The sequence below is a fragment of the Amblyomma mixtum genome, chromosome 3 (assembly GCF_055824585.1).
Source record: "Amblyomma mixtum isolate Tamu chromosome 3, ASM5582458v1, whole genome shotgun sequence".
Classification (NCBI taxonomy): domain Eukaryota; kingdom Metazoa; phylum Arthropoda; class Arachnida; order Ixodida; family Ixodidae; genus Amblyomma; species Amblyomma mixtum.
This window is the reverse complement of record NC_143014.1, coordinates 276,389,962-276,405,774: the sequence shown is the minus strand read 5'-3', so window position 1 is coordinate 276,405,774 and position 15,813 is coordinate 276,389,962. Positions and strand designations below refer to the sequence as shown.

Genomic DNA, 15,813 nt, shown 5'->3' with positions numbered 1-15,813 from the left:
CCGTAGTTGTGGTCGCGAATAATTACCACTTGAGAAGCCTTCATGGCATTATGTTGACCTAACACTGCACCCCCTGCTTATAAAGATGTGCAGTAATACATATAACCGCCGATTACGTAGCTTGAAACGGAGAGCAAGTTAATAATAATTTATAAGTGACGCAAAACGAAGGCAAATGGAAGTGTCTATTAAAGAACGAAAATGAAAACTGAATTGAAGGCAAACAGTAACGCTACCTACAACTCCTGGAGGAAGAACATGGTATTCTTTCGTCTTAATATACTCACAAATATCAAATTTATCTTTTAGTCCATGATATTCAAACTTTTTACGAAAGAATTTAAAATACCCTTTTGTTGACTACTCTATGCTGAGCATATCTCGATATGTATCGCAACCATACGGAAACTCGGTTGCAAAAAGCTAGCTAGAAAAACAAACGGGGAACAAAATAAGGAGACACATATAATCTTACGTTTATATCGTTACGTTATCACTCAAACAAGTAGTGAAGGCACCTTACACGTATTGAAGTTTATTTTTCTATTTAAACGCTTCGCCATCGGTACGAAATGGAAAACTTGCCAGAAGGCCCATCAAGGACATTGCTGCTAACAGAACATCAAAACATCCAGCATTCGTAAGTACAAAATTTAGTGAGAAGGATGACAAAAAAAAACAGGAATGAAAACACCAAAAAGTAACAAATTGTTAACGGTACTGACTTGTTCATTCCTCCTCGTTCTTCAGTTCATTTCCTTTTTCCTGACACGAATTTTTATATCTCTCCTCCCACATTCTGTGTTTTGAGTGGCTCAAACGCAGTTTGGTTTCTTGCTCAAGATGGGGAACTTCAAGTACTTCTATTCAATACATCCCTCAATATGCTGTGCTCTAACGCTTTCGAGGTTCCGCGATTGCTTCACATAGATTCTTTCCTATTTTTACGCCGCGGCTATTTACATTTTTTTCAGTAACGTCGTTGCGTTACCGGTGCAGACAAACACTCAGTAATGACTACATTCCAGCCGGTGACTACAAGGAAGCTTCAAGGACCTTCTCCTTACCCGCGTCTTGTCGCAGCCAGTTGTGGGCATTTAGAAGAGGGCCCCTTCGCATGGCGGGGAGCACCTTGTAAGGGCACGGCCCGGACGCGTAGCAGGTGGGCGCTGACGGCTGCAGAAGGGGGAGGGGGGTGGGGGCGCACAGGCAACACGTGGAGGTCTTCACCTCCTGCAGGAAGTCAAGTTGGCTCGTATTAGGTAGCTTCTTGGCTTTGGTCACGGCAAGCAATGGTGTGCATACTCCTGCGCCGTACAAGCCCGAAGTTAATCAAGGGTTAAAAGAAAAGAAGGTATAGTTACATTCTAAACAGGTAGAAGTAAAATGTTACTCAAATGAGGAATAACTGAGGGCTGCTAATTTTAGCTTCCAATAGAAGTATGAATGTCATGACACTCAAATGGGCTTAAGCATAAGGCTGTCGACCCATTCCTGTAGTTGTTTGTGTCCCTTGCTTTTACCACTCGTTCTCTTAAGTCGCTTCTGATTTTGCCCGGCGACTTTTGCCACGGTTCGTTTCACAAGAAAGCACCATTTTTTTAGACTAGCATGATGTAAAAAAGGAATAAAAAAAACTATTAGACTTTTCTTCGCAGGAGTTTCTCGGACATTACAAGAAGTGCTGTTGCTAGCATGCTGATTTCTGTGTTTTGGTCCGTGGCATAATCCTTAGACTTCCAAAACTGAATTGTAAATAATGTAATACTGGGCGCCTTCAGGATAACGGGCATTGCAGATGGCTGGCAGCGTAGCTAATGCACCTTTTCGTCACTAATATCTTCGTTCAGAAACAAGACATCATTCGCTGTGCACTGTGCGGAACAACCGTGGCCAGGAAATTTTCAGGGCGACTAGTCGAATGCACGTTTATGATATTATGACACTGTTGTTTGACCCGTTGCGCGCTGCTGATTTTACGTGTAGCTCGGTTCCTCCGTTTTATACACGCCTCCCGCACGATCGAGACATCGTCGAGCCGAAGGAAGGTGTACCCTTGTCACCCTTGTCAATGTTTTCTATGCGTCTGTGTACCTGTGTCTTAATCTACGTCTATAAGACACCGAAAGCCGGGCAACAGAATGCGTTCTCCACTCACCGCCACCTAGGGCCTGCAGCGAGTTCCACGAGGAATGCGCCGTCCGCCTTAAAAAGCTACCGCGGTGGAGCCGGTCGGAAGCAGCAGCGTTCGGGAATAGTGCTACACTCTGAGTGTCTTCAGACTCGCCACCTGAAGGCCAAGCGAGGCGGCGCCAGAAGCCGTACTGTAGGTGCCCGGTGGAATGTCGATCACCCCCGAAGGAGGACACCCTCACCCGAAGCCAGTTAAGGGCTGGCCACTTGTCCAGCAAACCTACATTCCGTGCCGCATGAAAATGAACCTCACGGAATCCCTGTCATACAGCGGAGGCCAACTCGTTATATAACGTGCACAAAATATTTCAACTGCGTGACCGATCATTACAGTGTCAACAATATTGCCCCTGGGATCCCTAATTGACGAACGCTTTGTAAAACGTGCTCATATCGGAAACTGTCGAAAGCCGCAACCATATTAGTTAAACAGACGCAAGTAAATTCCGCCATTTCGAATCCATAGCAAAAACCTACGCTATATACTGCCTGAAATGTTTGTATTGTACGTTCTAACGCGGTAGCGTTAACGGCCCCCTACAGCCAGCGGAACACCTGTTGTCGTCTTCGTTTGCGGCGGCGGCATGAGCGAGAAATTCTCAGAGAAATCCCCACCGGTGACCCTATGACGTCATCACAACGTGTCTACGTTAATTGGCAGGTGGCAACCAGCCCACCCGATTGCGAAAAAACTGCCCACCGTGGCAGGCGGCAGTTAAATGATTCATTGGTCGAGAGACGTTGATCGGGGAGGTGGTGGTGGTGAAAACTTTTAATTTCTGAAATAGAGTTTGGGAGCCACAGAGTGGCCACGCTACATGGTCGGCGTCCCTAGTCCGGGACACCGCATGACAATGCCCCGTCTCTAGCCCGTTTCACCAGAGCCCTTTGGGACTCAAGCGAGGAGCAGTTGAGAAGGGCAGTCTCCCATGCCTCTCTGGAAGGGGTAGGGGAAGGGGGGAGGTGGGGATTTTGAGTACATGCCCACACCATGTGGAAGATATCACAGGTCTCCCCACAGTGTGGGCATCGCCCATCCGTGTTAGGATCGTAATGCTTTAAGATTGCAGGACAGAGTAGAGTACCTGTCTGCAGGCGCCTTAAAGTTCGCTCCTCCGTCTTACTCAGCCCCTTTGCAGGGGCCGGGAAAAGGCGGTGGATGTCGCTATAATGCGTTATAATTTCCTTGAATCGGGGAGAGCATGCTTCGTTGGAAACAGCCACCTGCGGGGTCAGTAACGCATCGCACCATTGCGCCATGAGTGGAATGAGGACTCCTCAGCAATCTATGAATGGGAAGTAGAGAATGACACATTCCGCACGAATAGGCATAAATCCATTAAGGCTATCGGAACTTAAATGTCCCCTCTGGTTTTTGTTTCTTTTTGTCTCCGCTGACTAGCTACTTATATGTGCATTCTGACAGTAATAGATTGCATATAAATCCATGTTCAAAAAACTGCAGCTCTGGTGTCTTCGGCTGAACAGCCCACCATGTGATTGCAAAACCACCTAGCCCCCGCACGTGTACTGAACTCCAGTAAATACGACTACCCATTCGCGGCCGCCCGCTGGGACACGAATGGCCTCAATTTCTTGGCAGTCAAGTAAAGGCTAGCTGCCGCCATCACAGCACCGGGGCAATAATATCTACGACCTGAATGGCCTGTCCCTCTGCTGGAGTTCAACGTCGGTCGTAGAGGGCAACCAGTTTTCTTGTTACGAGAGACTACAGACAGGGAAGTTCTTTTGGCTATATTATGATCATCTCGATTTTACACAGGTCACCATGCTGAAACAAGCGCTTGCGTTGGTCTTTCTAAATGTCTTGTATTCTTTTTTTTCTTTGTGCCAACGAGGAAACGACTAATCATATGCAGTACAAGACATCTCCTTCCACGACGACAATCGTCTTCAGTCGCGAAGGCGCGAGTGTCTCACATTATTTACTCTTTATTAAAGAGGACTATAGGTACCATATCTTAGTTGTGACGCTTGTAGCCGCACTTCTGTTGGTCCGTCAGCAATTGAAGGTGAATCGGGAAATGTTTAAATGTGATAGCATCGAATTGAACAAGAACGTACTTGGAGTAGCAAAAAAAAATCATACTCTTCGTGTATTTGACCACATAAAAGACAGCTTGCCGGTCGTATACCCGCTGCTCTGTATTTTATTTTCAACTATCATGGCTCTAACCTAACAAGCACTGGCAGAGAGAGAGTTGGTGAGTGTCGTTACACGCAGTCGCAGGATTTTTATACCTATATACCACTAAGTTTCTGGGCTTGTTCAACTACTTGAGGAAAGCATTGGAATATACACAGAGTTGCTATTTATGTCGTGGTATCATCAAACGGTGCCCGATTTTCTGTGACCTCTTTCCGCGTAAGTTTTGCGCATTACGAATGGCTTGCTATCCCTGCGTGGACGTCCTAAAATTTCCGAAAACGGCTCATGTATTCAATGCGTACGATTTGTAATCTGCCATGTTATGATACAAGGAAGCAGAAAAATGTTGCTATTGTTTTATCTGACCAATTCCCATTCTCTTCTCCTGTCCTAATTCTCCCGTGCGTGCTCACCTCCTACCGTAATTTACTTACGCCGTGATGCGGCGAAACACCGAACAAAATAAGCTACTTTTATAATTTCAAAACACACCACGAAATACACCACAGCACTCAACGCACGATTGTGAAGCAAGTGTGATAAGCAATGCCAACCGCTTTAGGTATCATAGAGACTCTGAGACAAAGCATGTTTCTTAATAAGCACGGGTCAGCCCGTTGGAGCGCTTTGTCCAAGATTTGTTTCCACCCATGACGCTGCAAGGCTGCGTTCTCCCTACCTCAATTTCGGCGGTATGATTTCAAGTTTACGTGCTTCAAATTTATGTTGCTCATCATCCAGTGCTTAAAATTTGTTGTCGAAGACGAGCGAGGGAAGTCTCTGATAACCTAAAGAAGTATGTTGCTCTTCTTATGTCAATGTACTTGTTTTGTTCATGTTTCTAACATTCTTCTATGCGCGCGCATTGTAGGTGTCTCTGAATACTCCCCCTTTCCGAGTACCGAATTAGGTTACGCTATTTTCCATTCAGTTGAAGACAAGGAACACAATTTGGCAGCTTTGATTATTTTTTTGCCGTCTTTAGATGTTTACGAACGCAAAAAACTACGGATTTGGTAACAAGCCAAAATAATGACAATAAAATGACGGCGCTCGTTTAAATACCGCGTCCTATATTCGCACTCAAGGTTATCAACCAGACAGCTAAGGGTTGCTGACGCTCACCTGGTGCGTCGCTCCTGTTTCCAGTGAAGAAGCCGAACAGGTTGAGCCGATAGTTGGGGTGCCCGACCACCCCGTTCGCTGGCGCTTCCAGGGTCGTGGCATCCAAGACCCGCGACTGGTTGCCGCCGTACGGGAAGTGCAAGCCGCGAAAATGGGCAAGCACTGGCGTCGGGGCTCTGCCAAGCATCGGCGTCGAGACACTCACGTGCAGGCAGGCCTCAATGAGCGACGAGATCGCCATGCTGTACAGCTGCATTGAACGTTGCGATAAGAAATGATACTTCGATCAGTTTTATGGAACTTGGATCCACTTGTTATGCATTCACTGAATCATACAGCATTCGCTATGGATTTACTGCACCATGCAGCACTCGCAAGATGTGCCTCACGCATTCAAGCCGGCTGTTGAAAACTTCCCAAAACGACTCTTGGTGAAATTCATCAATAAATTCAAAATATGTGAAGTGTTAAGCATAAAAGTTGGTCTTGCTAGATGAGACCAAAGCCGTAATTGTCCAGATTCCAGTACGTTAGCAAGAAACAATTCTGCGCAAGTTGCTTAATTCGTACAACGAAAAACCTTATTCGGGCCACTAAGCTCTCGTTCCTCATCTGCTCTTGACAACCTATGTGCCGACCGCTGAATTTGTACTCGCCATGACGCATCGTTAATGTAACGCGTGGCTAGCGGTGTGAATCTTAGCTAAATCAGCGACATCACAGGGCATTCACCTATGCGTGAACAGTGTCGATACGCTTTCGAACTTGAAATTCAAAATATGTAAAGTCCACGCGGCAATCTTGCAGGAATTGTTAAGTGAGCTTTAACCAGCTCGCAACGAAAATCTCAAATGCACTGAAGTAACATTCAAGGAATGGTGCACAGTTTAGACTGCAGAGGCTTCACCCCTCCTCAGCGGATGAGTGGTCATGACGTTTTGCTCCAGAGCACAAACTCGCGAGTCCGATTCTGGCCACGGCTTCAAAATTTGATGCAGACGCAATGCGCAAACACTCGCGCGCTTCAAATGAAGTGCACATCGCGAAAGTTATTTGGGAGTTTCAGATTACTGCATTAGAAGCGGCGTGGGTGTCTAGAACGCAAAATTCATTAAAAATTGATGCCTACCCGAAAGTGTATTCGGGCCCTTGCGGTCTTACGGGATTCAAGTGGCAGCTTCTGCGTCACGACAAGGCAGTAAGCAACAAACCCGTTCAGGCGCTGAGCTAGGCGTAGTCAGTGACTAGAAATGTGAAGCCACTGCAACTGCAGATGCCGCCGGCCGGCTACATAAACTGCCCCTTAATTCTTACTGCCATCGGGTTGCTTCAGACACGCAATGCTTACCTGTTGCGCGTCCAGCGAAGCAATTTAAAACCTTTCCTGGAAGTAGCGTCGGCCGTCAGTGTATGGGAGTAGTTCCTGGCACATCACATCAAGGTGTCTGCCGTTCCGAGAATGCTGTCACGCGCTCTTCCTCGTCTTTCATCATCCTTGCTGGAGCAAAGAAAATATAGAAGCGGCAGTGAAAGCAGCAGTGAATGCTAAAAAAAAACTATCTCTTATGGAATAAAAAAAAAATTATCCTGTTAAAGACGTAGTGAATGATTAAAAATAACTCTCACTTGACACTTCACCGACCAATCGGTAATAAATTTTTTGTTGCTTTAATTTCTTTACTCTTTAAAGAAAGCACGCCGTTGACGCGTCAGAAAATAAAAAAAATGAGCTACACTCCGCACCCGCAAGGCGAACAGATTAATGGAGCCACTGTTACACTATCTATTTAGAACGAACCATTCATTCACCGCGTTGGGTTGACACGAGAGAGATACTCACCACAAAGACGTCGTCCAGTTGACTTAGACCTTGTGCATGCTCGTAGATGAACACAGGCGAGCCTTCGGCAGTAGCCGGCGTGGTGGCTCAGTTGTTACGGTGCTCGGCTGCTCACCAGACAGACTCGAGCTCGATCCCGGCCGCGGGGGCCGCATTTCAATGCAGAAAAAATGCTGCAGCTACGTGCGCTGTGCGATGTCAGTGCACGCTAAAGAACCCCAAGCAGTAAAATAATCCGGAGCCCTCCACTATGTCGTCCCCATAGCCTGAGTCACTTCAGCCCTTTAAACTCCGTAAAACATAAAATCAAAACCATCCGAAGTAAAGGAGTTTGAGCATTGCTGCCGGGCTCGGTGCGCGCCTAGCCTCCACAGCCTTTAACTTGAAAGGGCGTCAGACCTCCGCTCATTGATATATTTGGCCGCAGTGTTGATGCGGAACAGTTACCCTTAGTTAAACTCGATAGAGGCCTCATTGTCGTAGCTGCATAATTCTCCGACATGTCCAATAGCGGAAAACACGAACGGCGAGGAAGAAAATTATGGAGGGCACTTGAGACACCTTATTTGCTTCGAAGTGGAAACCACCAATTTTTTCATTTATATTTTTCCCTGCTTTCTAATGACACACCTACTCATTAACATACAGTGGTAAGGCAACGCATGCACTGTATTCGCCTTTGTCCGCCGACAAATAGCGCGGTTTTGTGGCCTCTGGGTTGCGTGGTAACTGGGGATTTTTTGGACCACTCTTCCTAGACGCCCACGCCGCCTGGTTTCGTTGCTTATGGGCCATATAAGGCTCCTGCCTAAAACATTCCGCTGCGTCCACCGATGCAGAAATGCAGTGTGGCAACATATTGCTAGCGATTCCAGGATGTTTCCTTCGCTGAGACTTGCTTGAGGTGGCATTGTTTATCTATCTCGGCCTCTTCTCGTTTCTACAACGGCGCTCCTTTACTCCTCTCGGCTGTGCTCTTTTCTTTTACGACAACTATGAATGGCACCCCCCGCCCCCTCCGGTTTCGCTGCATCCTGCCCCCAGCTCCACAGCCATGAAGCGCGAGAGTGTAGGAGAATGCGGAAAGCGGATAAGAGCGCAAGCCTTTTAGCGGAAAAGCGGATAAAGCAGAAATGGACAATTAATTGCAAGGAAAGTATCATACAGCAACACTCCGCGTGCCTTGATTCCCTGGCACGTTAAATAATAATCAAGGTACACGTTATCATATCCATGGAAAAAATTATCATATCATATCCACGAGATGCTGAAGGCCCCTTTCCCAAGGTAATCTTCGTATAGACCCCGAACATAATTTCCCTCTGTTTCTGACTTGGTAACTGACCAAACTTTTCCCTTTTTAGAAACGATATGAACACAATTAGAAGTGCTCCTAAGCTTCACCGCGCCACTGGATATAGACCTTTTCACGGCCTATCCTTGAACCAGCGCCCCTGCGCTGGCGTCCCTGGTGTTGAGAGTATCCTACCATAGTTGCCACCCCTCTCCGAGCTGTGACATCGTCGACTAGCCCAGCAGTTCCACGGCTCTGTGGTTTTCGAAGCGGCGTGCTTCTACTATGTCGTACTGTAATCGAAAATCATCTGGCCGGAACTGTGCTGTCTACGGCTGCACTAACAATCAGCGCAAAAGAAACATTCTAGGCATCATCGTGTGCCCAGAGCACAGCGTTCCGCGAGAGGAGTGTCGATGCGATATGTTTACTTTGCATCGTTTCCCCGCGTCGCCTGAACTGCGGCAGCAGTGGATCGCTGCCGTCAACAGGAAGAACTTTAACGCGACAGAAGCCTCCCGTGTGTGCTCGCGACACTTCGTCGGAGGAAAGAAGACGGACGAAAATGCTGTCCCCATGCTGGATATGGGCTACGAGAGGAAAGTAAGTTTCCGTCGTCTTTCACTCACGACCGAGATGAGCGCACACGCTTCTTGCTACGACGATTTAACAGCATATTTTTTCAGGTGGTTGTTGGGCGCCGCCGCCTAGTCAGACAGACGTACACACCGCAACCGAAGAAGGTACGCTGTGATGTTTCGCGTCCGTATTTCACGTACATTTCGAAAGTGTGACAGCTCGTGCCTCTTTGCAGATGCGAAGATCCGCTGGCGCCAAGACGGGGTTGTGCAGCGATGCTGGACAGATAACTGACGTTGGCGCGCAAGCGTGCGCAGATCTAGTAAGTTTATTATCTTCTGATTCTTACGGTGCAATTCGCAGACAAAGTCCGCAGGCACAATGAAATAATCAAGAGACGATGGCATGCTCGTTTAGGTTTTGAAGCTTGCGCGGTTAAGCAAAATCGCGAATCGCCGAAACCGATGCACGTTACTTTACTTACTTTTTCATGTGCTTCGGAAAACAATTCTCTCGTGTTCAACCCCCCCCTCCCTTTTTTTTGCAAGCATTTGTGATACAGCACAGAGCGCGCGCTAAGCAGGTAGATCATAGTAGTCTTCATACTTTTTCCAAAGCGCTTCAATCGCGTGCTCTGGTACGCATTTAGACATCCGCTAGTGTCTGCATGTATTTTTGAGGTGAAGAGAAACGAGATCGGATTCAATCCCCGGTCCACTTAAGTGTCTGTCGAGTCATATAAAATATTTTGGCGCTCACCGAAACGTGTTTGGCAATTTTATATAGTTGTTTTGCTAATAAGAAAAATTACAATGCAGACAAGCCTCTATTCCCAGTCGCTAAGGTAATTAATCTGCCGTTTTTTTTTTTGCACTGTTACATCCCAAACAAGTACCACTGAAAGGCCTCTACCTCGTGGGCATAAGAGTTTCTTGATAAGTGCACATGCAGCATTAAGTGAATGCCCTGAAAAGTTTTCTCTTCCTCTCCTGTACATGGGTGCATAATTTGCATACTAGAGAGTGCTGGTATTATGTTTAAGCGTAGTTAACTTACCAAAGGGCGCTTCTTTCAGACAAGTTCCTTCCTTCAGCTGCAGTGACACATAGTTATTCATCTAGGGTGAAATTAATGATGCCCCTGCATTTATGGTGAATTTGGCTGATTTGACGTATACAGTAAATATTGTCACAAGGAGAGCATTAAATGGTCAAATTGTTATTTTTGTGCAGTCCATGCCTGATGACAAGGATACTGAAACACCACTTGATGAGCATGTGGCTTGCTTGGTAAGTGAAAATCTTGCATACCACTTAATGTCCACAACTTTCACATTCTGGAGCATATTTGGGTGCATGTCATGGCATCGATTGCTCGGAGCTGCGCCCTCCTAGGTCATTAAATCATGCCCTTGTGAGACATTTCGGATCATTGTTAGGTCTAAAGTAATGCGAATGAAAGCTCTTCTAAACATTTTCTCTTTTGTTGAAAGTTGCTCAGGCATATCAAGTAGGAACCATCTGTATTGTCGGGGACTAAATATTGCGGGATGCTAGTTTTTGGAAACACGTTTATTGCAGCTCCACCTCGCTACCCAGTCGCCCGATATTGTTACCACAGGAAAGATAATTTAGGCCTTCAACACCTTCATTCAATATATTCATTCATCCCAAGAGCTCACGTCCCACAAACTTTTATCCCCAATAGTACAGCTTGCGTCAGTGTATCCACTAAGGCAGGGCATGGTCACACTAATGTCATTAAATACTTTATCTTCGTTATATGATACGACAAGCTGTGAGAGAAGTTCATATTCATGTAGGCATATCTGAATTGCTAATAAATACAGACTGCTCAGAATGTAAACTTTCAAGTACAACACCATTGTGTAGTTTGGTGCAAGGGGTAGTTTCACTTCATAACTGCATGATGGCCGAGTTTTTGCATCATCGCCACACATACCAATATCTGACTGCCTCATAGGCAGAGGTGTTTCTGGATAAGTGTACACACAGCATTAGGTGCATACCCTTTAATTTTTATTTTTGCTGCCTTGTATGTATGCATGTAACTTGCACACCTTAATATATTGGTATTTTATTCGGCCCTGCTCATCCACCAAACAGTACCTTCGCTGGACAAGTTCCAGCTTTCAGCGCATCTAGAGTAAAATGTGGGTTGCCTGACTGACTGTGCTCGACATCTAGGTTAGGCGTAAAAGTCAGTTTCACCACAGAATTGCATAAATGGTTGAGCTGGTGCTAGATAGCAGCATTATGAGCATAATTCTGACCAAAAGGCCACTGGTCATCACTGTGCGATGCTCATACCGATAAAATAGTAATAAAAATCTCAAGTGCTGTAACTCCTTTCTGCTGGCGCTAAATCAGGCAGTGGGCCCCAACACTGTGATGCATTAAACTGCAAACACCCATCTGTAACCTGTCTTAGTGCATATTAGATGAAACGTAGTCAATGTGAAGTGAAACACTAAAAAAAATGGCTTGCGTTTGGCCTAGGGTTGAATTCTATAGCAGAAAATGGATTTGACTTGCATTATGGAAGCTAGCGGTGACAAATATGCGTGCTGCAACACATTCTTCATTTTGCGAATAAATTAAAACCACACAGTGGTAACTTTGCTTTTATTATCAATTGATACAGGCAGCTGATGACATGATCGAGGAGCCGAAATCAGATGAAGTGGCACCTGCCGTGGTAAGTGCTTTCCCAGGTGCCTATGTTAGCACTAAGTTCTACACTTAAGTTCTAACAAGTGAATGTACTTAGCACTATAATCAACAGTTGTCATGCATTTTCTTAGATGCAGGTAGTGTCCAACATGGCCGAGAAGGCAATTCCAGACCAAGTAATACCTACCATGGCAAGTGTACTCCTATCATCTGCAATCTGTCGTTCTGTTGGCTGCACTCAGAATGCACGTACCGTGAGATACTAAGCACTTGTGCTCCAGTTTATGTCGAAGCACTCTGTGGTATGGAGGTAACAGAAACTTTTAGTGCGTAAGCATTAATCCGATGGGTACAAATCCCGAGCAAAATTGTTCATTGTCTGTTCGTCTTGCGTGAGCTCTCTGTCCCGCGACACTGCCCACTCTTTGTAACCCCCTACAAAGAAAAAAATGCATGCTTTCGCACCAACTTCAATGTAGTAAACATTCTCTGTGTGCTTTTGTATGTGTTTAGTAGACAACGCTTGTAAGGCCGCGGCTTAAAATGTTAAGATGTGCGGTTAGGCAGATACGTTCTCTTCGCATACCGGTCTTCAAATGTTTGGGGGAAAAGTTCCAAAGTCATCTTGCATATCACAAAGCATACTGGGTGCTACTGCACATCACACTACTGCTGACACTGAATGCACAATATTTTTCCATAATGCAGGCAGCTGCTGAAATGGCTGAGGAGATGATGGAAGATGAAGTGACACCTGCCGTGGTAAGTGCCCGCCTGCCTACAGCTGTGTGCTATTTTTTGAGTGTTAATGTTGTGGCTAAGGGCAGATGGTTGCACCCAGAACGCGCTCTCTCCGAAATGCAATAACAGTGCCTCTTTGAGATGCTGATGATTGATGCCTCAGCCTGTGTAGAACTAGCCAGTGACTTGAAGATAAAAGTGATAGCAGCACGCATTATGACAAGCATGCATTCTAAGACAAGTATCAGACTGCCAGCAATACTGAATGCACAATGTTTTTCCATTATTCAGGCAGCACCAGAAATGGCTGAAGAGGGGATCCCAGATGAAGCAGCACCTGCCATGGTAAGTGGCAACATGCATATGTGCCCTCCATGGTACAAAGTTGTCATCAAAGCTAATGGGAAATGGTTGCATCTATAATGCACAAGCTCTAACATGCAAAAATATGTATCACTGACAAAATACAGGTTGCCAGCACCAGTACGTTGTGCTGGTGCTAGAGAGTTGAGCATGTCGAAGCGTATCCGCACTAACACAACACACAGCAGTGAAGTCTCATGTAAGGCACTGGCAACTGACCATGACAGGTGTAGTGCACTCACAAAATTGAGAAATTAAGAGCTTCATTTCATAATTAAAATTCATATGCAAGAGAACAAAATAATCCAAAATGTAAACCTATGAAAGGGTGGTGGCCAAGTGATATTTGGGCCAAGCAATGTAACTGGTTTAATAAATAAAATCAGGATGACCTTTGTTCACGGAGATGACCTTTTAGTGCGGTAAATGTGACGTGATATGGAGGCAATGATTTTTGCAACTCGTATGGTTAAAAGTATTGCTGGAGATCATATCGTAGGCTTTTCAGCGAGTACATTTTCCACAATCCTCTATCATGTTCTGATGACGTGAAGTGCCAGTCCCCAATATGTGCAACAATTGTTTACACCTCAGCAGGAACAATTTTGCCACCAATTTTGTGAAGAGAACCTTTGGCACGTCTAGGGAAACTTAAGGAGTGTGCTGTTGTTGAGTTTTTATGGTTGCTCTGGGTTGGGTCCACCTCGAAAGCAAACAAAAGTTCATGCTGATAGAATTCCAAGCAGCCACAAATAGCTGCTGCGCAGATGAAAAATTCAAGGCGGTAGTTTCTTGAAATAAAGAAGCCATTTTATTATTGGAATGCATTTAAAATGTGTACTCTTATGATTCAGCCTCTAAGGTGTTACTTGGGGCTCAGAAAACACTCAAAAGTTGACAGGTGTGCCACCACTTCAAAATTATATGCAGCTCACAAGCTGCAGTCAGGGAATGCAGCTCTGCATAGGTTTACCATCCACACCGACATACAGACCTGGCAACTTACTGCTGCTTTTTCTTTGCAATAAGAAGAAATCTGTTCATGGCCAACGAGTTTATTACCAGTCAGGAAGGAGTAAAAGGGCTCCTCCAGATGTGGCATGTTGATGACTTTTGTGCTTTAACTTATGCCTAGCTGGCCTTGTGATATGGAGATGAAAAGTATTTCAGGACTATTTCTGGCAAATGCGCAGGTGTAGTTTTGGATAATCATGAGACTCTAACCACTGTATTGGTGCATTGTTTTGTTATTTGGTGCGCTAGTAACTCTTGCAACTTTCTTTCTATGCAGGAAAAATCTGCTGAAGTGAGAACTACTTCAACTCAGTGGGAGGACATGCACAATGAGCATAGTTATTGCCGGCCTGGACTTGGCACATGGTCAAATAAGCAGCAGCTATCTGCAGCAACATTAGGAGAAGACGACTGTGTCTTTTATACGGGGCTGGCTAAAACAGACTTTCAAAACTTAGTCACAGCAGTGAAAGTAGAGTCGAGGAAGGTCTTCACTGTGCTCCCCTATGAAGATCAGCTGCTCCTCAGTCTCATGCGACTGCGCCTTGGCCTTCTCTATGGGCACTTGGCTAGAATATTTCAAATATCTGTAGGGAGTGTCTGCAACATTTTCAGTCATGTGCTGTTGGTGCTGTGCACCATTATGAAAAAAGTCGTAACTTGGCTACCACGATCAATCATCCGAAACAGTATGCCCAAGTCATTCATTGATAATGGATACGACACCACCACATGTATTGTTGACTGCTCCGAGATAAACCTGCAGCGACCAAAGAAACTGATGCCAAGGGCTCAAACCTATAGTAGCTACAAGGCGCACAACACTGTGAAGTTTCTTATTGCCATAGCACCAGATGGCTACATAATGTATGTGTCACCAGCTTATGGAGGACGTGCATCGGACAAATATATCACGAAAGACTGCAAGCTGGAGGACCATCTCGGCCCAGGAGATGAAGTCATGGCTGACAGAGGCTTCACCCTGACAACAGGCATGATAATCCAAGGAGTGAAGCTAAACGTGCCTGCCTTCACAAAAGGTAAGGGTATTGCATAAACATGCGATAATGGATGGCTGGATTGCCTCATGGATATGTGATTTTGCAGGGAAATCTCAGCTCAGTGAAGAGGAAGTCACCAGGACAAGACGGATAGCTTCCGTGCGCATTCATGTGGAACGCGCCATAAACAGGATTAAAACCTACCGAATATTTAAGCAGGCCCTGCCCATCAAGTCCAAGAAGACGATAAGCAAAATGATTTTTGTTTGTTCAGGGCTTTGCAATCTCAAAGGCCCTTTAATCGCTACCAGAAGAGAGCCCACATCTGAGTAAATTTGTGCCAAGTACAAGAGTACGCTTGGTCAGCCTCCCTACTGTGAAAAGCAGAAGAAATAAAGTAGTCGTACTATATGGCTGGAGTCATGTTGCAGCAGCCTTCAGAGCTGAAACTTGGCAAGGACCTCACTTCAAAGCAATGACGTGGCTGTCATTAAAAAAATTGGTCCTTACACATGCTCAAAATTTATCACCAATACCTTAAAGAAGAGGTCATTCTAATCCCCAATGTGCACATGAAGCAAAGAACTGGCAAAGCAAATGTGGGGACACTGCACACACGCATGCGGCCTTACTTCGCATCAGTATTTTCTAGATTTTCTAGATTGGTACTGCTTGCAGCCAATGTCAACACTTCTCCCTGCTGACTGGACTTCAAGGTATTTGCACTTGAGGTGTTCCACGCATACAGTTTTCCAGTTTATGAATGCACAATAACTGTGGAACTAAATGGATGCATTTGC

At 45.5% G+C, this 15,813-nt stretch overlaps 1 protein-coding gene across 1 annotated transcript; it reads left to right on the top strand.

Annotated features, from left to right (window-relative positions):
• The first annotated feature begins 8,855 nt into the window (after positions 1 to 8,855).
• Positions 8,856 to 15,649, top strand: LOC149354970 (uncharacterized). The gene is made up of 10 exons (XM_089577565.1): positions 8,856 to 9,225; positions 9,309 to 9,365; positions 9,437 to 9,523; positions 10,434 to 10,490; positions 11,866 to 11,919; positions 12,026 to 12,089; positions 12,607 to 12,656; positions 12,927 to 12,980; positions 14,290 to 15,052; positions 15,120 to 15,649. Exons 1-10 carry the CDS (start codon positions 8,908 to 8,910, stop codon positions 15,344 to 15,346), a joined length of 1,731 nt encoding a protein of 576 aa, XP_089433691.1. The 5' UTR covers positions 8,856 to 8,907; the 3' UTR covers positions 15,347 to 15,649.
• Positions 15,650 to 15,813: the final 164 nt, after the last annotated feature.

What these genes read in the sequence shown, in the direction of transcription:
- LOC149354970 (XM_089577565.1), top strand. Translation starts at nt 8,908, where the DNA reads ATGTCGTACTGTAATCGAAAATCATCTGGCCGGAACTGTGCTGTCTAC. An exon ending in ATGAGCATGTGGCTTGCTTG is followed by an intron (nt 10,491 to 11,865) that starts GTAAGTGAAAAT and finishes CAATTGATACAG; the next exon opens with GCAGCTGATGACATGATCGA. An exon ending in ATGAAGTGGCACCTGCCGTG is followed by an intron (nt 11,920 to 12,025) that starts GTAAGTGCTTTC and finishes GCATTTTCTTAG; the next exon opens with ATGCAGGTAGTGTCCAACAT.